The sequence below is a fragment of the Mercurialis annua genome, linkage group LG5 (assembly GCF_937616625.2).
Source record: "Mercurialis annua linkage group LG5, ddMerAnnu1.2, whole genome shotgun sequence".
NCBI lineage: Eukaryota > Viridiplantae > Streptophyta > Magnoliopsida > Malpighiales > Euphorbiaceae > Mercurialis > Mercurialis annua.
This window is the reverse complement of record NC_065574.1, coordinates 51,772,075-51,797,408: the sequence shown is the minus strand read 5'-3', so window position 1 is coordinate 51,797,408 and position 25,334 is coordinate 51,772,075. Positions and strand designations below refer to the sequence as shown.

General features: G+C 29.9%; 3 protein-coding genes across 4 annotated transcripts; 2 read left to right on the top strand and 1 right to left on the bottom strand.

Moving 5' to 3' along the window:
- The first annotated feature begins 867 nt into the window (after window positions 1-867).
- LOC126680531 (MLP-like protein 328) lies at window positions 868-13,943 on the top strand. Of its 2 annotated transcripts, XM_050375666.1 has the most exons (3): window positions 868-1,100; window positions 6,352-6,380; window positions 13,446-13,943. In XM_050375666.1, the coding sequence occupies exons 1-3, from the start codon at window positions 949-951 to the stop codon at window positions 13,715-13,717; spliced, it is 453 nt and encodes a 150-aa protein (XP_050231623.1). In that variant the 5' UTR covers window positions 868-948; the 3' UTR covers window positions 13,718-13,943. The 2 variants fall into 2 exon arrangements, with proteins under 2 accessions (XP_050231623.1, XP_050231626.2); XM_050375669.2 differs by lacking the exons at window positions 868-1,100; window positions 6,352-6,380 and adding an exon at window positions 12,400-12,623.
- Window positions 13,944-15,111: 1,168 nt separating this feature from the next.
- Window positions 15,112-17,687, top strand: LOC130014477 (MLP-like protein 328). Its single transcript, XM_050375665.2, has 2 exons — window positions 15,112-15,381; window positions 17,121-17,687. Exons 1-2 carry the CDS (start codon window positions 15,201-15,203, stop codon window positions 17,390-17,392), a joined length of 453 nt encoding a protein of 150 aa, XP_050231622.1. The 5' UTR covers window positions 15,112-15,200; the 3' UTR covers window positions 17,393-17,687.
- Window positions 17,688-20,416: 2,729 nt separating this feature from the next.
- Window positions 20,417-22,814, bottom strand: LOC126681224 (MLP-like protein 28). The gene is made up of 2 exons (XM_050376710.2): window positions 22,589-22,814; window positions 20,417-20,802 (listed from the first exon to the last, which is right to left on the bottom strand). Exons 1-2 carry the CDS (start codon window positions 22,776-22,778, stop codon window positions 20,531-20,533), a joined length of 462 nt encoding a protein of 153 aa, XP_050232667.1. The 5' UTR covers window positions 22,779-22,814; the 3' UTR covers window positions 20,417-20,530.
- Between the last annotated feature and the right edge of the window lie 2,520 nt (window positions 22,815-25,334).

The window sequence follows — 25,334 nt, the reverse complement described above, 5'->3', positions numbered from 1 at the left end:
TAGAATAAGTTGAGCCAAAAAACAATAAAATTATTCTGAAACCCTCACATATATGTCCTAATTCATAATTTCGCCCTTCCTGTTTGAAAATTAATGTACATGATCCTTTATTTTTGTTTCTGTTAATGATTTAGACATTCCGTTTATTTTTACTGAGTCAAAGGGTTTAAATAAAAAGACTTAAATTGCAATTTGATTCTTAAACTTGTTTTTCATAGAAATATAAATAAAAGTTATGAAATTATGAAATTCAATGGCTTAAATAAACTTTATTTTATTCTTTTGATTTTTTTTCATTTAACTAAAAAATAAAAATAAAACAAGAAAACTTATTTTAAATAATAAATTAAGACATTAATAAATATTAAACATTAAATCGAACCTGTTAACTCATTAAATATCATAATAATGTAATTTCTATTTCGACAACTTAAAAATCTAATTTAAGGATTACATTGATTTTTTTTTTCTTTAGTCCTTTGACTCAAATGATAAACAGTAAAAATAGACGGAATAACTAAACTGTTGAAAGAAGCAAAGATAAAAGACTATATCATTTAATTTATAAACAGAATAGACAAAAGTACGAACTATAATATATGTGAGGATCTTTAAAATAATATACTCAAAATCATGAATAGTATGGGCAAAAAAATATCCAAAAGTTAAGTAAAAATAATGCTGAAACCTAAGGGACAGCGAGTTCAATTAACCGTAGAGAGCTGTATAAAGATCATATCTACTTACAGATAGCTAATTAATGCCATGTTTAATGGTGGGTACATGTTTGAAACGTGTATTGAATTGGATCCATTAAATTATACTCCACAAGCTGAGCCTGGCTACTATTTAAAGACAATATGTTACCTCTGAGATCTGCACCGACAGACAACATATATTTAGCATATTTCAAGGTTAGAGCATTGCAAATATATAAGTAGAAACATTATGGCTCAGAAACTGGAAACTGGGTTGGAACTGAAGTCAAGTGCTGAGCAATTCTTGAGTCTATGGAAGGGTCGAGCTCACCAGGTGCCTGACCATACCCCTTCTAATATTCATGCAGTTCATGTCCATGAAGGTGATTGGGAGACTTCTGGTGATAAGAAGAGAAAAATTGATCTTTATTGATATTTCAAAAGATGAATTACAAAGACTAACTGCTTATGCTTTTATACTACAAGCATTTCACAGAAAGCCAGCTAACTATAACAGAATCTACAATTCTGTTAAAATAACTACCTCCTCATAACTAACACTGTTAACACCTTCACTTAACAGAAGCAATCTTAGCTGGCTACAGCTGTCATCAATCCACATGCTCCTCTTGTGATATGATGAGCTGGAAATGTACACGAGCTACTTGTGACTTGCTTACTTGAAGAACTTGCTGACTTGGATGACAGTAACTTCTGAGCTAAGTTACTGTGCATACTGGTATTACCCTCCCTTAAGCTTGCAGCATAGATGTTAATCATGCCAAGCTTAGAAATAGCTTCTTGAAATTGAACTGGAGCAAGTGGCTTAGTAAAACAATCTGCCAACTGACAAGCTGATGAGACTGGAAGAAGATGAACAACATTAGCTGTGATTTTTTCCCTGATAAGATGGCAGTCAATCTCAATGTGCTTTGTGCGCTCATGGAAGACTGGATTATGAGCAAGTTGAATAGCAGATTGGCTATCACTGTAAAGTAATGCAGGTTGAGGATGAGGAAGCCTGAAATCTTGTAAAAGATACAACAACCACTGTACTTCACAAGTTAGAGAAGCCAATGCTCTGTACTCTGCTTCAGAGCTAGAACGAGAAATGGTGTTTTGTTTCTTAGATCTCCAAGAGATTAAAGAATCTCCAAGGAAAACACACATACCAGAAATGGATTTTCTGCTGTCCTGACATGCTGCCCAGTCTGAATCAGTGAAGCCCTTTAATTGAATAGTGCCAGTAGAAGGGAAAAACAAACCTTGGCCAGGGGATCCCTTGAGATACTTAAGGACTCTATATGCAGCAGTTAAATGAGCTTGAGTTGGCTTGTCTAAAAATTGAGACAACTGTTGAACAGAGAAGGACAAATCAGGCCTGGTATTGCACAGATAAAGAATTTTTCCTACAAGTCTTCTGTATAGAGAATTGTCTGGCAATAACTCACTATCAGAAGCAGTAAGTCTTGTAGACTTGATCATGGGAGTTGGAGATGGCTTAGCATCCAAGAGACCATGATCAGCAAGCAAATCCAAGCAGTATTTCCTCTGACATAAACTAATACCAGTACTGGATCTAGCCACTTCAAATCCCAAGAAATACTTAAGTTTTCCTAAATCTTTGATGGAAAACTGTTCATGGAGATAAGATTTGATGGCAGTAACTGCAGGCAAATCATTGCTAGCAATGATTACATCATCTACATAGATGAGTAATGCCAGAAAAATTGAACCAGTGTGCTTAATGAAGAGAGAAGGGTCTGCAGCAGCAGGAACAAACCCTTGATCAATCAAGGCATGAGTGAGTTTGGCATTCCATTGGCGACTAGCTTGCTTAAGGCCATAAAGAGATTTTTGAAGTCTGCAAACCTGATTTGGAGCTGTAGATTCAAATCCAGGAGGCAATTTCATGTAAACCTCTTCTTGTAAATCACCATGAAGGAAGGCATTGTTTATATCCAGCTGAAACAAATGCCACTTATGAATGGATGCTAATGCAAGAAGAGATCTGATGGTGGTCATTTTGGCCACAGGAGAAAAAGTCTCTAAATAGTCAATTCCTTCTTGCTGTGTAAAGCCTTTGGCTACCAGTCTAGCCTTACACCTTTCAACTGAACCATCTGCTTTAAACTTGGTTTTATAAACCCATTTGCAGCCAATAGCATGTTTACCCTGAGGCAAAGATGTAACAGTCCAAGTCTTGTTGATGTTGAGAGCATTAATTTCAGATTGCATGGCTTCCTTCCAGCATTCAGACTTAATAGCATCATTATAAGAGACTGGTTCTCTAACAACATCAAGAGCAGCAGTAAAAGAATGGTGTGTTTTTGATAAATGATCATAAGAAAGAACAGACTGTAATGGATGTGGTGAGGTGCTGTATGCATTGGCTATGAGTGTGCTGTGCTGTTTTGGTAAGTTTATAGTATAGTCCTTGAGATGACTGGGTAAGGTTTTGGTTCTAGTAGACCTTCTTAATTCAGGAAAGTCTGTCTCCTGAAAAATATGATCAGGAGAAGGGGAAGAGGGAGATAGTGGTGCTATCCAAGGACTATTCATGGAGGAATTTGAAGGTAAGGGTGTTGTATCAGGAACTGGTGGTCTAGAAGGGCCAAAGTTATCAAAAAAAGCAAGATGAGAATGTTCAGGCTGCTCAGAAGATAAATGAGTTGTATCAGTTAGAGATATAGCAAATGGAAATACAGCTTCATAAAACTGAACATCTCTGGACATAAAAATTTGCTGAGTTTTTAAATCAAACAACTTATAACCCTTGACTCCAGTTTGAAAACCTATGAACACAGCTTTGGTTGCCCTTGTATCAAATTTAGATTTATGTGAAAAAACATTTGTAGCAAAAGAAAGACAACCAAAGACTTTTAGATGAGAGTAGGAGGAATGTTTGTTATGAAGGATGAAGAATGGAGTGTTGTTTGAGATGAGAGGAGATGGAGTTCTGTTGATAAGATAGACTGCATGTAGAATGCATTCTGGCCACAGAAATAAAGGTACAGATGACTGAAAGAATAAAGCTCTGGCTACATTTAGAATGTGTTGATGTTTTCTCTCAACAACACTATTTTGTTGAGGGGTATAGACACATGATTTTTGATGTAAAATCCCATGGAGATGATAGAAATGAGGCATATCAAACTCAGAACCATTATCAGATCTAATGGTTTTAATGGTTTTGTGAAATTGTGTTTTTACAAAATTGCAGAAATTTTGAACATGATTTCTTGCTTCTGATTTCAGTTTCATCATAAATATCCATGTGTGTCTACTGAAATCTTCCACAATAGTTAAAAAATACCTAAAACCTTTAAGGGAGGTATTTTGGCAAGGACCCCATATATCAATATGAACAAGTTCAAATAAAGCTGATGTATGAGATTCACTGACAGGAAAAGGCAATCTTTTTTGCTTTGAATAATGACAAGTATCACATACATCTGAAAAATGACATGAAATAGAAGGATCTATTTGCTGTAAGAGCTTTAATCTAGGATTAGACAAGTGTCCTAATCTAAGATGCCAGAGTTTTGATGTAGCAGTTTTGTTTGCAGAAAATGCATTACAGAAAACAGTTTTGTTTATCTCTAAATGATACAATCCATTTTTCTTTCTAGCTAGCCCAATCATCCTCCATTTGCTCAATTCCTGAACATAACAGAGAGAAGAGTGAAATAAGAAGAAAATGTTTGGTTTATCAGTAAGCTTACTTACTGAGATTAAATTGAAGTTAAAAAGAGGAATATACAGCACATCATTTAGAGTAAGTGAATCTGTCAACTTAACATCACCAATGTGAGTAACATCAACTTGTTCTCCATTTGGTAGATTCACCTTAACACCAGATACAGTCTTATAGGTAGTGAAATACTCAAGAGAGCAAATGATATGGTCAGTAGCACCAGTATCAATGATCCATTCATTTGTGAAGAATTTAGCAGCATTAAAACAGGTATGAGTAAGCTTACCTGTGTTGAAATCTGGTTTAAATGTTGCAGACAAAGTGTTAACATGAGCTGATGTTGCTCCTGCTTCTTCTTTATTCTGAATTAATGCCATCAACTTGGCATATTGTTCAGTTGTGAAAGGAAATGAGACCTTGTTAGGATCTATTTTGTTATTGCCTGCTGAAAAATTATCATGAGATGTGAAACTATTCTTTCCAGAATTGTTCCAATACTGAGGATCAACATTCTCTTCTTGGCTCACAAAGTTACTTTGCTTGCTTCTGAACTGATAACCAGGAGGATATCCATGCTTCTTATAGCAGATATCAATAGTGTGGTTAGTCATACCACAATAAGAACAAAGCTGTTTCTTTTGTCCTGGATAGCCAAACTTCTTGTTAAAATTTGGTGCATTGCCCAAAATTCCTCTACCTCTCACCATTAAGGCATTTGAATCATTCAACATTGATTGTGCATCATCATAACTACCTTCTCCAGAGTAGTTATTATTATTTCCTTTTGCAAGGAAAACATTAGAATCTGTGATACCTGGTTGTCCCAGCTGCCTTTCAAATTGCAGCACTTTTGAGAAAACCTTGTTAATAGGAGGTAAAGGCTCCATCATAGTTATCTGAGATTTTACTTGTGCAAAATTCTCATTAAGTCCTTTAAGGAACTTAATCACATGATCATCATCATAATACTTCTTAACTGTTCTTGAGACTCCACACATGCATTGATTCAAGCAAGTACAGTTAGGCACAGGCCTTAAATTGACTAATTCATCCCACAGAGACTTCAAAACTGTGAAATATTCTGTTACAGAAATATTATTCTGTTTCAGAGCATATATCTCCTCATACAAATCACCAATCCTTGTGGCATCACCTTGTGAAAATCTTTCCTTCAGATCATTCCATATGTCAAGAGCATTATCAATGCATGAAATACTTTTGGCAATGGTAAGAGATACAGATCTATTAAGCCATGAAACAACCATCGTATTACACCTTTCCCATACCTCATACATTGGATCAGTTCTTAGAGGAACTTGAATTGATCCATCCACAAATTTATACTTATTCTTTGATAATAAAGCCATTTTCATTGACCTAAACCAAGAATGAAAGTTACCTTCAGTCAATGGAACAGTTACTAGCATCAACGAAGGATTTTCTCCTGGATGAAGAAAATAAGGACTAGAGGTCATCTCCTCTGGTCTTACATCAAAGTTGCTGCGATTCGCCATTGTTGCTTATCTCAAGCTTTAAGAAAGAAGAAGAAGAAGCAGATCAGATTTTGCGGAAGAAGAAGAATGAGAGCTTTTCAATGCTTTGATACCATGATAAGAAGAGAAAAATTGATCTTTATTGATATTTCAAAAGATGAATTACAAAGACTAACTGCTTATGCTTTTATACTACAAGCATTTCACAGAAAGCCAGCTAACTATAACAGAATCTACAATTCTGTTAAAATAACTACCTCCTCATAACTAACACTGTTAACACCTTCACTTAACAGAAGCAATCTTAGCTGGCTACAGCTGTCATCAATCCACATGCTCCTCTTGTGATATGATGAGCTGGAAATGTACACGAGCTACTTGTGACTTGCTTACTTGAAGAACTTGCTGACTTGGATGACAGTAACTTCTGAGCTAAGTTACTGTGCATACTGGTATTATCTGGCTGCGTTTTGGTGTGGAAGTACACTATAGGTAATACTTTTACTTATTTTTATGGTGACAATTAGATTTTGCTTCTTTTTCTTATAACATTTTTTATGTATGCGAAATTTCAATTTCACATAAGAGTTTTTGGATCAAATTATATGTATACATGATAAATTTTCAGACAAAAGAAGTAAATTCTGGCTGCCGTATATGTGCTTTTTGCTGGAAAAACCTTTCGTTAAAATAAAATCAAATTTTGATAACCAAAGAAGTGAATTAAAATTTAATCACTAAATTAAAAAATTGTACTACTTAAATGTAACATGAGATGGAAGATTTGATGTGTAGATATCCAGTGCACAAGATTTCCCGTATCTGATATATTTTTCTTTTTTTAGTCTTTTAATTTTTAATTGTGGTTAGGTTTAAGTAATGAACCATTGCTTTGACATTAGATTTATTATTTTATACTAAAATCAATGATATATTATCATGTATATTCAATAATTGCAGCATTCACTATCTAAATCCATGCTATCTACATTATTAACCTAGATCTTTTCTTTCTTCTCCTCACTGGAAAAGCTCTAAAATAATCCAAAATCACCTTTTTAAATAATTTATATTTTTAAAAGGTTATTATTGAATATAAAATCTTCAAATTAATAATAAAATCGCTTTCATTGTGTTCAAGCAAAATCAAGGCTGTCTATAATTTTGTCTGCAACACAATAATAAGTCATCACCAGCTGCAAATATAATTTTCTTTTTTCAAGAAAGAATATTTTTTTATTTTTAAAATTGTCCTAGTGGTACTAAAAAGTCGTATTTTCTTATTTTTTTTAAAGATTTACCTAATTGTTTTTAAAAATTATAAATATAAACTAATTTCGCATATACATTGAAAATCTATTCAATTTTTTAAAATCGTTTTAACATGTAAATTAAAAATGTACATTTTCAAAATAGATTTATCTGATTCATGTGATATACGACCAATCGACAACTCAATTACATCCAATTTTAAAAGAAAATTACACATTCAATTGCCACGTAGGTATAATAAAATCAATTTTTCATAAAAAAGTCAGTTTGGAAGAAATAAATGAATTTCAATCGAATTTGTCAAATCCTATAAATTTACAACTTTTAAAAATTTTGGATAAATTTTTAAAAAGTCAAAAAAATTTGACTTTTTGGCACCATACTATCTTTGTCCTAAAAACATAGATAAAGTTTCTATTTCGAAGGTTTTAAAATAGGCCAAATGTCGTAAAAAGGCCAAATCTTTTGCAAAAGTTTCACAAAAGTCCTGACCTTGTAATTTTGTCGATTTTGGCCGAAAACTGATTATTTGGTTTCACAAAAGTCCTGAACTTTCAATTTTGTCAATTTTGGTCAAAAATGGATTATTTGGTTTCACAAAATTCCTGACCTTTCAATATATGTGCATGCCATATGAGCGTCACATAAGCAAATTGAAATCAAATTGAGAGTTGGCCACAATTACCAAATAATCTGTTTTTGGCCAAAATCGATAAATTGAAAGGTTAGGACTTTTGTGAAACTTTTATGAAAGGTTTGGCCTTTTTACGACATTTGGCCTTTAAAATATAAGTAAATTTATTTTAATTTGAATTACTAAGTTAAAATTTTAAATTTATCATTCATTAATTGCAACTATTTTTACTATATGTTCTTAATTATCATTAATAATTACTCTACCTAATAAAAATAATAAATTGTAAAATTATTTTTTAAAGGTATTTTATAAATTTTAAAAAATAATTGGTTACTTCAAAGTATAATTTTTTTTAATGAATTTCTATAGATCTAAATTAAGGATAGAATGAAAAATTAACTGGAAGTAACTAATTTAACTCTAATTTTTGTGGTCGTAAAAACCGAATTTTATCTATTTTTAAGAAATTGGAGATTATATACGAGTGTCGCTATTTTCAGAGCAAAAAATACTAAGGACAAAGTGAATTTTTGTACTTTGACCAAATTATTCTTTTCTATTTTAACTCTACCTCTTTCTCTTACTCCCTCCGTCCCTCAAAGATAGGCCGTTTGACAAATACGGGAATTAAGAAAAAAAATAGTTAGATTAGTTAAAATTAGTTTATTTATATACTTTTTCATTTTTAGCCTTTAACAATTTTTTAATAAATAAATAATATATTGATGACTAATTTTTGTATTGGTGCATTTTATATTAATATTAAAAATTGACATTTATTCTATATTGGAACATGGAGAAATTATTTTAGTTAAAGATAACAATTAATGTATATTTGTTAGAGGTAAATAAGACGTTTAGTTTTAAAATTATTAACCAAAAATAGAAGGTGGTCTATAATTTAGGACGACAAAAAATAGAAGATGGTCTATCTTTATGAGACGGAGGGAGTGTTATATTTTTTCTTCCAAAAATATCTCAACTAACTTAAATAGAATATAAAAACCTAAAACAACACATTTTAACTATCACAATTTAGTCTCAAAATTTCAAAAAAAGAAAAAAATATCACAAATCTCTTTCTCTAACAATAACACAAGTTTAATATGTAAGAATTAAATTTGAAATTTATCAACTTGCACAGAAGTGGCACTATTTACTATGTAGGGTGGTTAAATTTCTTGAAGACTCCGGATAAGCTGTTTAAATTTATGAATATCTTTTTTTGAGCAAAAATAATTTTTTAGGTTTTTGCTTTCTATTGAAGTTAATTGGAATATATTTGGAAGGAAAAATAAAATAAAAAGAAAGAGATAGAGTTAAATCAGAAAAAGAGAATTTGGTATTTTGTAAATGAAAAATATTAACACCTATTTTTGTAATTGTATTTAGTAAATGGTATAATTTTCTCATATAAAAAATGTAAAACAAAATATAAATATTTATTTTTTATAGTTTATTAAATTTATAATTTATAATTTATCACTTACTGAAATGTCACTACCATCGCTTCCAAATCCAACTCCACCACCCACTTTCTTTGTTAAATTAAGTCTTACATTTAAAAGTCATTTTCTGAAGAAGAAAAAAACTTGAATTATGCAAGTTTTTTAAGAAATCAAATCATATCATGAATTGATAAATAAGTCCATTATTAGAAAGAGAAGGCATCCTGAGAAGATATTTTTTTTTGATAATTGGGGAGGGGGAGCGTTTGTGGGAGGAATTGAACCCACGACCTTGACAATTTGCTGTCCAACGCTTATACCATTTGAGGTACAGCTCGTTGGTAACATCCTGAGAAGATATGATTAGCTGTCAAGATGCCAATTTTTATTTCGTCTATTATTAAAAAGAGCAAATTAAACCCCAAAGCGTAGATGAGTTGGTAAGGCACTCTTCTAACTTAAGTGAGGTCGCGGGTTCGAACCGTACTCATGTATGCAGCCGTTTAAAACTTGGGGCCAGAGTTTGCCTCCCGCAAGGGACCTACATGGCTCGAGTGAGGATTAGTCTGAATGTGGAAGGTTTAAAGGTGCCGTCTCATAATTGAGACCCGTTCAGGAAACCTCATGCACCCTGTACCAAAAAAAAAGAAAAAAGAAAAAGAGAATTTGGTCAAAATATAAAAATTTGCTTTGACTTTAGTATTTTTTTTGTCTGAAAATAGCGCCACCCTTATATATTGTCTAACTATTTAATACGTTGCTGATTGAGTTTGTCATTCTCACCGGAGGCGGCTATAGCTTACAAAGGGTGCATGGGGTTTAATATGTAACTATTTTTCTAGTGTTAATTCCAATAAATTACCAAACGTTGTCCGTTTTTATTAGTTATAGTCAAACTTTTAAAAATCGACAGGATTAGCCCGTTCATAACACATCCTAATATAATAATATTAAATTCACCAAAATCCACTACAAGCTGCAAGACTGCAGAGCGGTTTTTAAAAGATTTGTTTTGAGATGCATCATATTTGTAAATATATTTTTTATTGGTTAAATTAAATTCTGCTTCGAATATGCTAAAATGGATTTATTCTGCCGATTTTTAAAGGTTTCGCTATAACTGACAAAAGCAGCAAACGCTTAGTACTTTATTGAGATTAATTCTTTTAAAAATGATATTATTTATAATAAAAAATGATCTATAAACGACAATATTTTTTAATAAAACATAAAACATAAATAAAAAATAAATAGTTTATATAAATTGAAAACTAATAGAAATTATTTACATATAATAGCTTTTAGAAATTCAATAAGTATTTTATTTAAATTGAGAATTCACGAGAATGCTCTTTTAGCCCTTTCTAATCTATAATATATTTAATCTATCTGTACTATTTATAAAAGCACGGAGGGGGAGGGGGGCAGACAAATTTACTGAATAATCTTTTTCAGTTTACTACTAAATAAAGGTTTTATAGTCATTAACTAATAGTTATTTAATTAATCACTATTGTAATTAAAGTCCTAATTAGAATAGGTAGTTAAATTATCTTCAATTTAATTTTTAGGCAGAAGGTACAAAAAAATCCTCGACTTTTTCTCAAAACTACAGATCAGCCCTTTTATTTTTTTGGGCATAATTAAACCCTCGTGTTTTTAAAATTGAACAATTAAACCTTTATTGTCTTAAAATTGAACAAATAAACCCTTTAAGTTTATTTTTGAGACACTTACCCTCTCAAATTTTTGGTAAATATTTTAAACATTAAAATTATTTTTGATCTTTTTTTCTATATGATTATGAGAGATATGTCAGCCATTAACGAGTATTTCTAATGATGCTGGATGAAAGGGGTTATTTGTTCTATTTGAAAATAAAGATGGCTTAATTATACCTCAAAAAAGTAAAAGGGCTGATTTGTATTTCTATGAAAATTACGAGGGTTTTTTTTGTACCTCTTGCCTAGTTTTTAGTATGTAAAAAATAACTAAATTGTCTTCAAATTAGTAGGAATACCTATCTTTTAGTTTGATTGAACTATAAAATTAAAATTTTGTATTTGGTCACTATATTATTATTTAAATTTCTATCTTATTATTTTTAAAGATATTATTAATAAAATTAAGTTAATTATTTAATTATGGTTATTTTAAAGCCAAAAGAAAAATAAATTCAGTATGAAAAAAATCTAATAACCGAATATATTATATTTACTTTTATAAAATTCTTAACTAATTTAATATTAATTATAAATAAAAAATTGATATAATTATAATAAATTTACTATAATATCCATTGACAAATTACGTTACGAGCCACGTGCATAGCACGTAATGCGAAAGTAGTAATATAAAACACACACATGAAATCATTAATAGAAGAATCAAACACTATTGATTTAAGAGAAAATAGAAAAAAAAAAGAATGGAGGTTAATATTAGATTAAAAAGCCTTAATCCTAATACAAAGTAAAAGAGTGTTATATATATGGTAGACCGTAGACTAAATAAGAAAAATAAGATACTCCCTTATATAATAATAGGCATAATAATGGCTAAACCCATCCTGAGGTTCCTTGACTCTTCACTTTTTTTTCATTGAGTCTCTTTACTTTATTTTCTCCTTATCGAGTCCTTTTACTTTCGTTTTCGTTGTTATTACACTCTTTTATGGATGTAATTCGGAGAGTGCAATATTAATCTTAAAAATAAAATAAAAATACATTAAACCTATTGTATTTAGTCTATAATACAATAAAACCCTTGTACTTATCATACAAAATAAAATCAAACCCAAATTTTAAATTAAATTAATTAATAAAAATATTAATCCAGACTTGATTTTTTTCCGAAATAAAATTTAATCCGTAATTTTAATCTCGTTACCCTTATATAAATTTTATTTAATTAAACTAAATTTCAATTTATTTCAAGTGAAGAGTATAGGGACCTCAGGATGGGTTTGACCCATAATAATCTATTTAACAACACACACACACACACATATATATATATATATATATATATAAAGAATTATAAAAAAATTTAATAAAAAATTGACACTTGTACTAATATTCGATCCATGAAGGTATACACAGAAGTTGAGCATTTCTGCTATAAAAACATAACGTTGCCACTGAAATCTGCACCAACATAATTAATCATATTTCTAAACTAGAGCTCTCAAGAATAAAATGGTTCAGAAACTTGAAACTGTGTTGGAGCTAGAGTCAAGTGCTGAGCAATTCTTGAGTTTATGGAAGGGTCAAGCCCACCATGTACCTAACCATACCCCTTCCAACATTCATGGAGTTCATGTCCATGAAGGTGACTGGGAGACTTCTGGTTCCATCTTGGTCTGGAAGTACACTGTAGGTAATAGAGCAACACTCTTATATAATATTTTTATCTTTACTTAATCAGATTTTGATTCTTTAAGTAAAATTATGTTTAATTCTATAAACATTTGTTTAGATTATACTATTCACACTCATATTGTAATTTTACTGCCTGTCTATGCTAAATGTATAATTTTCATGTTACTCGGTATTAAATTCAGACTTTAAAAACTTTTTTTTTATTTCAAAGTGGTACGTAATGTTATTTAATGTGAACAATACATGTCATTGATAGAGGATCAAAATTATATTTTTTATAACGTTTTAATTTCAAATACAAATAAATTATTCATGTTCGAATTGAATAAAACTTTACCGCGTGCATATTCGCAGAGAACGAAAAAATTAAATTTTGTTAAAGGATGATTCACTTTGTCATAAGTTTTTAATAACGTTAGGTACCACTTTAAAATTAAAAAAATTATTAAGGTCCAAATAAAAAAATCAACTCTAACATTAGGGTCAAAATTATACATTTAACCTTTTATCTATAATCGTAAAATGATCGAGTTGAAAGCCGAACTCTATCCATCACATTCAGGAACGCGACTAAAATAAGCCGAATGCTCAACCGTCTTTTTCTTACTGTATTTATTGATTATTCTCTTATTCTTTCAAGTATTATTTTCCCTTTTAAGCGTCTCATCCCGCCCCTCTTGTCATTATTAGTCGTGTTTTTTTGGTTTTTTTTTATTTCGCCGCTAATCATATTATCATACATGTATGAAGTACTAATTAACCTTTAACTAATCAAATATTATTAGTACTAATTATTAATGCTGTAATGAAACTATTATAGGTGGGAAAAAAGAGGAATTCAAAGAAAAGCTTATAGTAGATGATGAGAACAAAAAAGTGACTCTAATTGGTCTGGAAGGTGATGTATTCAACATCTACAAGGTCTATAATTGCATCTGGGAACTGACCCCTAAGCCACAAGGCAGCTCCACCAAAGTCACTCTTGAATATGAGAAGCTCAATGAGAGTGTTCCTGCTCCTGATATTTACATGGATTTTGTGATCAAAATCACTAAAGATATGGATCAAGGGATCAACAAGGCATCTAAATAAAATTAAAAGGATGTTATAAGATATTATCCTATACCTAAATAAAATTGTGTGAGAGACAGCAAATATGTTTGTAATTAATATGTGAAAGTATGATGTCCCAAAATGAGTAATGTATGTTTATGTGTTTGAATAAAAGGGAATTAAGTTCTTGTTGATGTTGTACATTCCCCTTGTTTGGAAAATTATCGTATGTTGTTTTTGAATATATTTTAAATATTTTGAGATATTTGAGTTGCTTTTAATATTTTTTTTAGCTTGAATTTTAGCGTTGTAAATCAAGATTAGACCGCATTTAGCCTGAAATATAATAAATATTCCTCATTGAGAAAATTTTATTTTATCATTAAAGTGAATAAATCAAAATATCATGACTAAAATAAAATTAAGATTTCTTTCATATCTTTTAGTCATAAAATAAATTCAGCGTATCTTATTTCATGTCCCCAAAAGTATAATCAATGATTGGGGTGAATTTGACCTTAAGATGAAGAATTTTGAAATTAGTTGTTCAAAAAAATAAAATTAAATTGAATGACTCTATGTCATAAATTCAGAAGACGGAGTGATACTTTTTTCTAAAAAAAATTCATTGGCAATTAATTTACTATGCCTGGATTATGAACTTGAGTTTGTTTAAAGTAATTATTTGCTTTCAATTATGACATGAAACCACATGTTATAATTTACACTTTCATTTTTCATATTTAAAAATCAAACTATATAATCCTCTATTTTTGTCAACGATTTAGTCCTTTTATTCATTTTTGGTGTTATTCAACCGAGTCTTAGGACTTAAATAAAAGACAAAATAAACTTATCTACCGACAACTATCGTGGTTTTGCGAAATATACTATGATCTTTGAATTTTACCAATTTGTTCCATTTATTCGATATTTGCCAAATATACCAAAAACTCATTTAAATTTTTCCAAATATAACCAAATATATCCAAAATTTGGGTATATTTGGCAACACCGAATAAATGATGGATCAAATTGGCAAAGTTCAAAGATCATGGTATATTTGGCAAAACCCCAGTGAGGAGATAAGTTTATTTTGCCTAAATAAAAAAACTTAAATTTCAATTTAGGTTTTAAATTTATTTTTAACAAAAATATATTTTTTTTTGCCTCATTGAACTCACTAAATCTCCTATAATAAATCTTTTTCAGTATGAATAAAATGGGCAAAAAATATCCAAAATTTAAGTAAGATAATGCTGAAACCTAAGGGACAGCGACTTCAATTAACCCTAGAGAGCTGTATAAAGATCATATCTACTCACAGATAAATATTTAATGCTATGTTCTATGGTGACTACATGTTTGAAACGTGTACTGAATTGGATCCATTAAATTATACTCCACAAGCTGAGCCTGGCTACTATTTAAAGACAATATGTTGCCTCTGAGATCTGCACCGACAGACAACATTTAGCATATTTCAAGGTTAGAGCATTGCAAATATCTAAGTAGAAAAATTATGGCTCAGAATCTGGAAACTGTGTTGGAACTCAAGTCAAGTGCTGAGCAATTCTTGAGTCTATGGAAGGGTCGAGCTCACCAGGTGCCTGACCATACCCCTTCCAATATTCATGCAGTTCATGTCCATGAAGGTGATTGGGAGACTTCTGGCTGTATTTTGGTATGGAAGTACACTATAGGTAATACTTTTACTTATTTTTATGGTGAAAATTAGATTTTGCTTCTTTTTCTTGTAACATTTTTTATGTATGCGAAATTTCAATTTCACATAGAGTTTTTGGATCAAATTATATGTATACATGATAAATTTTCAGACAAAAGAAGTAAATTCTGGCTGCCGTATATGTGCTTTTGTCTGGAAAAACCTTTCGTTAAAATAAAATCAAAATTTGATAACCAAAGAAGTGAATTAAAATTTAATCACCAAATTAAAAAATTGTACTACTTAGATACCTTCCGAATCGAGCGAAGGATCATTTTACCTCCTGAACTTGACAGAAAGTATTAAAAACGTTCAAATTAGCAAAACATTATCACTTTTACCTTGAACTTGTCAAATTTAGTACAAAAACCACCCTTCCTACTCTCATCCTAGAGAGTGGGTACACTCTCCGGTTTTTATGTTAGTTTTTTTGAAAAGTGGTTTTTAATGATAAATAGCTTAAAAAAATGCTTAATATTTTTTGATTTTTTAAATTAACACATAATAATAAAAAAAACTATTTACTCTATATTTTAGAACTTTATATATTTAATCAATTTTCATTAAAAATAAAGAGAACTAATTTGCACTTTTTACAACAAATATTAATTTTTTTTAAAAGATGAGCAGCTGCCAGACTTCTTCTCCATCAGCTGCTCATCAAAGACGACGAGCTTCGTCTCTGAAGCTCGTCGTCTGGTCTCTGTAATAGAGACGAACTCAACTGGGTTCGTCTCCTTACAGAGACAACTGTGATCTCACTATTAGAAATGAACCCGTCTGGGTTCGTCTCTAATACTGAGACGAGTTCGTCTCTGCAGAAACCAGACGACAAGCTTCAGAGACAAAGCTCGCCGTCTCTTATGGGCAGTTGCCGGAGAAAAAGTCCGGCAGCTGCTCATCTCTTGAAAAAAATAAAATTAGGTTAATTATGGGTTTAGAGTTTTAGGTTAATTATGATTAAGTGTTTAATTAGGATGTTTAATTTAATTAGATTAATTAGAGTTAATTAGAATTAAGTATAATTAAGTAGAGTTAATTTTAAAATTTGAAATCTCACTCTCCAGTTAAGTGCCACGTCAGCATAAGGAGTGTTTTTGAGCCGGTTTTGCCAAGTTTAGGGTAAAAGTGATCCTATTTTGCTAATTTAGACGTTTTTGATACTTTGTGCCAAGTTCAGGGGATAAAGTGATCCTTCGTTCCTTCCGAATCAGTTATCCTTACTTTGATATGGCCAAATAATAAAAAAAACACCAACCTTTTATAAAAGTTTTATAAATGTCGAAATCTTTTAATTTTATCTAATTTCTCCTAAAATGCATGATTCCGTTTCAATAATGTCCAACTATGTATATAAGTTGGATATAATTGAAACTATGCGTTTTTAGACATAATGGATAAGATTGAAAGATTTGCACTTTGTGAAATTTTCATGAAAAATCTGAGTTTTTTTAGTCATTCGGCCTTTTGATATTATATACTTTTTCTATTTTATTTATGGTGAAATAAACCGAACTCTATACATTATATCCAGAACCGTAATCGAAGAAGACAAATTGGTCCATCGTATTTTTGGCTGCTACGTTTTCTCTTATTTCTTAATGTTTTGATTCCGTCACTGACCCTAGTATTGCAGACGAGTCGATCGAGTACTAATCGACCTTCAACTAATCAAACCTTAGTACTATTATTAACGTTGGAATTAAATTATTTCAGATGGAAGAAAAGAGGTATTCAAACAAAAGCTTACAGTGGATGATGAGAAAAAACAAGTGATTATGATTGGTGTGGGAGGTGATTTATTGAACATGTACAAGGTCTATAATATTGTTTGGGAGTTGACTCCTAAGCCACAAGGCAGCTCTACCAAAATCACTGTTGAATATGAGAAGCTCAATGAGACTGTTCCTGCTCCTCATAGTTACCTGGATTTTCTTGTCCAAATCACTAAGGATATGGATGAAGGGATCATCAAGGTCTCTGAATAAAATCAAAAACGATATTATTAATATATATTGGAGTCGCACTGATCGACAGGAAGAGCTCGACTTCTTGCCTTGCATTACCATAACGAGAAAAAAAATGAATTAGTATATATCTTTCAAAATTAAATAAAACTGTGTGAGAGAGACCAAATATATATATTTGTAATATCTTGAAGTATGATTTGTGTGCATGCATGCACGAGAGTTTTAGTGTTTTTATGTGTGATGTCCTAAAACGAGTGTTGTATATGTATTTGTTTAAATAAAAGGGAATTATCATTTGTTGGTATTGCATGTATTTTGACTATTTTGAGAGATATGAGTTTGTTTTTTTACGGCTGCAAATCAAGATTAGGCAACATTTGTACTGAAATGTTATAAGAAAATTAAAACTCAATAATCACAAGAGTACAACAAATTGAAATATCATAACTAAACTAAAATATTATTAAAGTTTATTGACTCCTAAAGTTAGTTACCCCAATTTCTTATCTTGAATTTTGTCGTCGCAATCAAGATAAGGCAGCTTATAATCTTTTTTTTTTTTGAGAAATTATAATCTCTTGTTAATGGGTGGTGGCAAATGGAGGAAACTATTATGTTGTTTTGGATATTTGGAGTGGGGGCTGCGGTGTGAGGTGGGTGCAGAGTAAGAAGGTTATTAATTAAGGTTAATTACGATTAATTTAAAGTAATTAGTTTAGATGTATAAATTTTTTATATAATACTAGACCCTCTAATAATTAATACTTAATAATAAATTAATAATTCTAATAATTAATAAAATTTCAGAGAACCAATTGCAATATTACGTTTTATTTTATATTGATGAATGAAATATTTTCCAATTTAGAATTTTATGAATATTTGCTGTTTGTGATGTAATAGATGAATGAAATATTTTCCAATTTTAAATTTTATGAATATTTTTCGTTTTTTAATTTTGGTGAATATTTTTTGTTATCCTATTTTAGTGAATGTTTTCCGTTTCTAAATTTAACGAATAATTTTAATTTCCGCTTTTAATTTTGTTCCTTAAATATAAATTGTTGCGTTTTCTATATAAACCGTTGTTTAAAATTTTAGCCTAACATTGCATCATAGTACATATATGTGTTGCTTAAAGTACTATCCAAATCGTTGCCTTATAAAAATAAATGTTGCCTAAAGTAATATACAAATCGTTGCCTTATAAAAAGAAATGTTGCATAAAATACTATACAAATCGTTGGCTTATAAAAATAAATGTTGCCTAAAATGCATTTCAAAATTGTTACAGTAGATGTTTGAAACTGTTGATTTTGTTATTAATTGCAACGATTTTATTTCTATTACAATAGTATGAAAAAACTGTTGCAATAACCTATTGCAAGTGGCCGCAAATGTAGCCGATTTAAAAGCGTTGCAATAGATCTAAGACAATTGTTTTTGTACATACAACAACACTTATCCGGTGTTACTGAAAGTGACTTATGTAGTAGTGAAAAAGTAAACCCTCTAATAATTAATATTTAATAAATTAATAATTCTAATAATTAATAAATTTCAGGGAACCAATTGCAATATTACGTTTTATTTTATATTCAATAAATTAATAATTCTAATAATTAATAAATTTTTAATCCACTATATATATTTAATTATTAGAGGGTTGACTGTATGTGTTTATTTATTATTGGATTAAATTTAGGGATAAATTGAAAACTACCCAAAATACTCTTCTTCCCAATCAGGATATCCAAGTTGAAAATCAACGGTAACCATCTTCTTCCGCTTTTTTTCTTTAAGAAAATTTAAAATCAAAACTTTAGAAATTGGTTTCAGCTAGAAAATAATTTCAGCTAGAAAGTGATTTCAGTAAGAAATCAATTTCAACTTGAAATTGATTTTAGCTAGAAGTTGATTTCAGATAGAATAAATAGCTTCTGCAAGCAATCTTCACGATGTTATTTTTGAGAGCATTAATGCTTCATTTTGAAAATATTAGGGCGTTTATGTATCTTTTCAGACTTTGAGTATAGTTGATCCTTGAGCCAAATATTAGAGGCATATATGATCTTTTTTCCCTTTTTTAATTTTCTTCATTTACGTTTTAAATAAAAAAATTATTATTTTTAAATTAAAAGGATAATAAAAATTAAAAACTTAAATTAAAATCATCAATTTATTAACTTTTATAAATATACAATTTTATTTATACATATTATAATTAGGCCTAATTATAGAAAGAAAAACTAAACTTTTACGGGAATAGTAATTTAAATCAAGCTTTTTATTTTTTATAACTTATTATTCCGCTTTCTTTCAATCAATTTAATTGTTTTGAATCTTTCACCTCATGACAATATCTATTTTCTTTATTTGTTTTTCTAATCAGTTTTAAATTCAATTTTTTTTTCAACCATCGAAAATTACATAATTTAGAATTAAATTTTAATATTATTTTTAATTTTATTTTTAAAAAATTATAAGTAATATTTGCACTTTTTTTCACTTGCTTTATTTTTTTCCGGATGCTTTTTGTTTGGTACGAGATCATATGGGGTTTGCAGAAAATCAATTATGCCCTCGTATTTTTAAAGAAAACAATTGTTCCGGCGTAACCGAATTGAGAATACATCTTATTAATGCATAGTAACTTTTTACATCGATCATATATAATACAAGGTTTATTAGCCAAAACGATAACAAACTTTTATAACCTTATATTAAAACGGTATCTTTTGTCAATTTGTATCTTTTTAATATTCTAATTTCTATATTTTATTTTAAATTAATTTTTTTATTGATTCATGCCATTTTTTATGACATGGCAACCGGAGCAAACTCCACGTCATAAAACAATATTTTTGTTCTGGTTGCCACGTCATAAAAAATAGCCTAAACTTATAAAAAAAAATATTCCTAAACAAAATATAGAAATTAAAAAGTTACAAAAGGGTACCATTTAGATATAAGGTACAAAGATTTGGTACCGTTTTAACTGATAACCTTACAATATAGTTATAATCATAAAACATTTATAGGTGATAATTAATAACCATGAAATCCCAGGAAAAACAGCTTTTCCTGGATTTTGTTCTCGAGTATTTTATATATAGTATAGATATATAAGGATCGTAGTTCCAATAGAATATGCAATCAGGGCTTGAGAAGGTGTACATCGACGTCCTTGACGACGCAAAGAATAAAGTCTAGATACTTAGTTGGAGGTTCATCTTCAGGCTTGAGTTTCTCATATTCAACAGTGATTTTGAGAACATCAGCTGCTCCTCCACTTTTTGGAATTGCTTTATGAGTAATCTTAAAGCTCTTGTATTGTTCAAGAATATGTCCTTCAATTGCAGTCATTATTACTACCTTGTTTGCTTCGTCTACTTCGACCTTCTCTTTAAATATCTCCTGCTTTCCATCTATATAAATATACATATGGTTTACAATGTTATATTAAATTTTCACGGTCACTAAAAATGAAAGTTCAATGATCAAAAAGAAAAAAAAATAGTTTAGTGACTGAAATGAAAAAACTAAAAACCGTGTTGCTTCACAAAGTCTAGATATATGAAATTGAATTTATGTGGCAACTGGATCTTACAAATTCATATTTTTTTCTTAGATCAGTAACGTTATTACCTTTTCATGGATACTAACAGTGACGGATGTAAGGTAGGGTCAGGCAGTGCTTGGGCCCTACCTCCCTTAAAAGAAGATTTATCTACAATTCAAACTTTTTAATAAATTACACTTCCCTAATTATTTTGTACAGCAGAGTAAGCATTAATACATGGCTTGGGTTTATCTAATATGAAAGATTCATCAGACTTCGTAAAATACTATTGTATGGCGAAGTCTAATATGCAATTTGAGTTGATTGAAAATACTAACAAAGTTTGGAAGTGTACACCAAAATGAAATGTGTAGCAACGTCTAATTATTATATAAATTAACTAAAAAAACAGTTTGTATCCAAATTAAACTCTAATTCTAAAATTTTAAACATTTTATTTAATATAAACATACTTTTAATTTTCTATTTTTTTCAAATACCGTGAATTTAATTTCTATAAATGCATATGATATGCATTAGCAACTCAACAATCAACTTCAAATTTATGTTTTTAATGGTAAAAATACAAGCGATTTTTATGATCGTTGTAATATTAGTAGTCTTGCTAAAATGATGGTTAAGACGGAAAAATGTTTTTTATTTTCTTTGACCTATTGCGTAAATTTTATAGAAAAACAAAATCTTTAAGAGTGTTAAAGATTATAATATTTTACAACAATTTCAAAAGATGAAAACTCCCATGATACGATTGTCTCTAATTAAAAAGCGATGATTTTTTTAGTTTTAAAATGCATTTTTTAATTTTATATTAAAAAATTTAATAATTATATATTATTATTATATTTTTTGTTGTATTAATATTTTAATTTAAAAAAATAAATAAATTTGTGCCCTACCTCAATATCAAGGCTGGCTTCGTCACTGGATACTAAACTTTTATTTTCTTTCATTTTAGTATAAGAAAAAAAAATTATTACTCCATGACATGTCAAGATCCGGTTGCCACATAGGCTAGATATCAATATGAAACTTTCCGTCATTTGCATTTTTAAAGTTTGACATTTAAATTGGAATAAATCAAAGTTTAATGACCAAAATAAAATAAAATGAAAGTTCAGTGATTTTAGAAATTCGATTCAATATTTGAAAAGGAGCATAATTTTCTCATAAGCTAGCGGTATTTTCGCCACTACTTGTGATTTTTAACTAGGCAAAATGAACTTATCTACCCGCAATTTTAACGTTTTTATCAAATATATCACGATCTTTAAATGTTATCAATTTGAATCATAATTTTTTAAATCTTTGCCAAATCTACATTCGGGCGCAAGGTTTTATACACCACGTAGGATAAATTTTATACATGTAAACAAATAACATTATGCCACATTCGCTCAAAATAAATTATGGGAATATTTGACAAAGGTCAAAAAAGATGATGGAACAATCTGGCAAGGTTATAAGATCGTGGTATGTTGTTTGACAAAAACACAAAATTGTGAATAGATAAATTTATTTTGCGTTTTACTTTTTAATACTCACTTTCATTCATAAAAAAGAACAAAAATTAATTTTATTTTATTTTCGATATGCATATATATAATAGATTGTCAATAAGAAAGAAAGAATACCAATAGTATATGACCAAAGCTTGACAGAGCCAGAAGTTTCCCAGTCTCCTTGGAGAACATCAATCTGCTGAATTTTATCAGAGGAAGCTTTGGAAGTGTGATAAATCTCTTTGCTGAGAAGTGTGAAGAACTTGTCGGCAGAGGAGTACTGGAGCTCTAACTCAGCCTCTAACTTTCTTACTAGACTCATTTCTTAGGATTCTTAATTTTCTAATTCCACAATTGTTTAATTTCTCTTCTTGTGCTTTATAAAGTTCAGGATTGTCCACATATATATAGGGGTGTGCAAAACCAAACCAAACCAAAAATCAAGCCCAACCGACAAACACAGACTGTGGCGGAACTAGGGAGGCTCGAGGATCACCAGAAATAATCAAAACAACATAGATTTATTTGTGTTTTTTTAACCGCCCCTATATGTGTTAGGGGCGGTCTTCTTATATTAATTTAGGTCTAATGGTAAAACAAACCCAAACCTTTACGACTTGTTTCAATTTAATGCAAAAACCTTTTAACTTTTACAATAATATCCATATTGCATTTTTTTATTGCAATAATAACCAAATTGATGGCTAAACTTGTTGTTTTCAATTAAGATATTAGGCTATTATTAATTTTTGATGTATAATAATATAGTAAAAGTCACAAGAAATGACAAGAAATTCAAAAAAAGTCACATAAAAAGTGCAATTTGGCTATTATTACAACAAAATAATGCAATTTGGATATTATTGCAAAAATTAAAAGATTTGGTTGAAATTGCAACAAGTTATAAAAGTTTGGATTTTTTTTCGCCATTATGCCTTTAATTTATTACTATCAAGTCCCGAATTTTAAATATTACAACGAAAAAATCCTTACCATCTATTTATAGTTTTTCCTTAAATTAATAAACACCATGATGTGGTAAAATGCTACGAATACAGAAAAAATTTATAGAAGTAATATATCAGCCAATGTTTCAAAAACCGACTGGTCGGACCGCTTAAACCGGTACCCGGCCAATGGTGCAGTTCAAACAATACAAAAAAACCAAAAATCTGGTTGAACTATTTGTTCGGCGATCTGAATATGTCATCTGGTTAGCTGTACTTACATCTTGAGGAGTACTTTACGAGGCCGACTTACGGGCCTCATTTCACGAGTCCTATTGTTTTATTATCTCGGCATATTGAGTTTGGCTCCTTATGTAACCCGGTGACTGTCCGTTCTATAGCCTCGGGCTATTCTTCCAAGATCCGGTGATTTTTGCCCTCCAATATCTCGGTTATTTTCGGATCTTGTATCTCGATATTTGCTTTTACCATTTCTAAAAAAATCTGCCTTTAAAAAACAGTTAAGAATCGCCGTCTTTCTACATGGAATTTTGTTATGGAAAACTCTACTTTTCCTGCACTTTCGAACTCTACTATTCCTTTTATAATATTTAGATGGTTGAAAATAATTTTTATCAAAAACGTTCGTAATTGATGGATACCGAATCCTATTCTACTTATAATGGAGCCGAGTCGTAGGAGATTTATTCTCAGACGACACGAGACTCCCGCCCAAAGGGCTGAATCAAGATAAACCAGTGGCCGAATCCACAGGATCCGCCTAGACTGGAACACAACATCATCCAATAAGATAAAGACCGAATCCCCGAGGACTCGGACAAAGCGCGTCGACCCCGGGATTCAGATAGATTACCAGATTTACTATATAATCTCGAAGTATCTTTCCTACCTGGATACAAACTCCAACTTAGGAAGACGAGACTATTTAGGAAGTCGGTCGTACTTTTGCTTTACTTAACAATGGTCGTTCTTGATGAGGTTTCTTCGCCCCTAATAGTTATTAGTGCTACGTTATCAGTATCTTCTCAAGAGTGAATATACTAAGTGTTTAAAAACTTATTATATTTTTAATAAGACTTTAGACCGTGGATATTCATTCAACCTAGAGACTGACATTTATATAAATTGTTTGTGATCGGCACATAAAAAATATGTATTTTGCTATGTGTGTGATTTTATCTATACTATATATAAAAGCACGGATGGGACAAACACATTTACATTAATGCCCTTAATACTTTATAAAATATGATTATTAATTAAAAACTATTAAGATAATTATTAGAATTAGAGTACTAATTAAAATAAACTACTTATGTTAAGATAATTATATAGAGTATTAACTAAAATAAATTACTTTAAACCTTTAATTATTAAACACTAGACTACGGCAATATTATTTTCTATTGCAACTAAACATTATTTAAGTATTATCAAATCTTATCAATTAATCTTTTATTAGTTCGGCAAAAGCCATATGCATGGACTTTGCATAATTGTAAAACTGTTGTAACACTTATAATTTGTATGTCACACATTTAGTACACACATGTTTGAATATTTTTCAATTTTATAGTAAACTATGAAAGCTACAGATTATAAGTTTGCAAATTTCATAATAAATAGTTTTAAAATTATTAAAATAGATAAAGTTAAATGCGAATTTAGTTATAATATTAATGATACAAGTAGTATAATTTTACTAAAACTCTAAATCTAATTCTAATAGGAGACGTATTAGAGGTTATATAAACAAAAGTACTAAAAGTAGAATATAGAAAAACATTGAAAAACTACACTAACTGTTTTTTGTTTTTAACTAGAAAGAAAATAATTTAACTAATTTTGGAGGCAAACAAGCCAAATATATTTAATATTAAGACAATAAGACTATTAATGTAGGTGAATAT

Bases quoted from the DNA above. Each gene is read 5' to 3' on its own strand.
- LOC126680531 (XM_050375666.1), top strand. From the start codon at position 949: ATGGCTCAGAAACTGGAAACTGGGTTGGAACTGAAGTCAAGTGCTGAG. The intron at 1,101-6,351 runs TGATAAGAAGAG...GGTATTATCTGG, and splicing joins GGTGATTGGGAGACTTCTGG to CTGCGTTTTGGTGTGGAAGT. The intron at 6,381-13,445 runs GTAATACTTTTA...AAACTATTATAG, and splicing joins GGTGTGGAAGTACACTATAG to GTGGGAAAAAAGAGGAATTC.
- LOC130014477 (XM_050375665.2), top strand. From the start codon at position 15,201: ATGGCTCAGAATCTGGAAACTGTGTTGGAACTCAAGTCAAGTGCTGAG. The intron at 15,382-17,120 runs GTAATACTTTTA...AAATTATTTCAG, and splicing joins GGTATGGAAGTACACTATAG to ATGGAAGAAAAGAGGTATTC.
- LOC126681224 (XM_050376710.2), bottom strand. From the start codon at position 22,778: ATGAGTCTAGTAAGAAAGTTAGAGGCTGAGTTAGAGCTCCAGTACTCC. The intron at 20,803-22,588 runs GTATTCTTTCTT...ATATTTATATAG, and splicing joins GCTTTGGTCATATACTATTG to ATGGAAAGCAGGAGATATTT.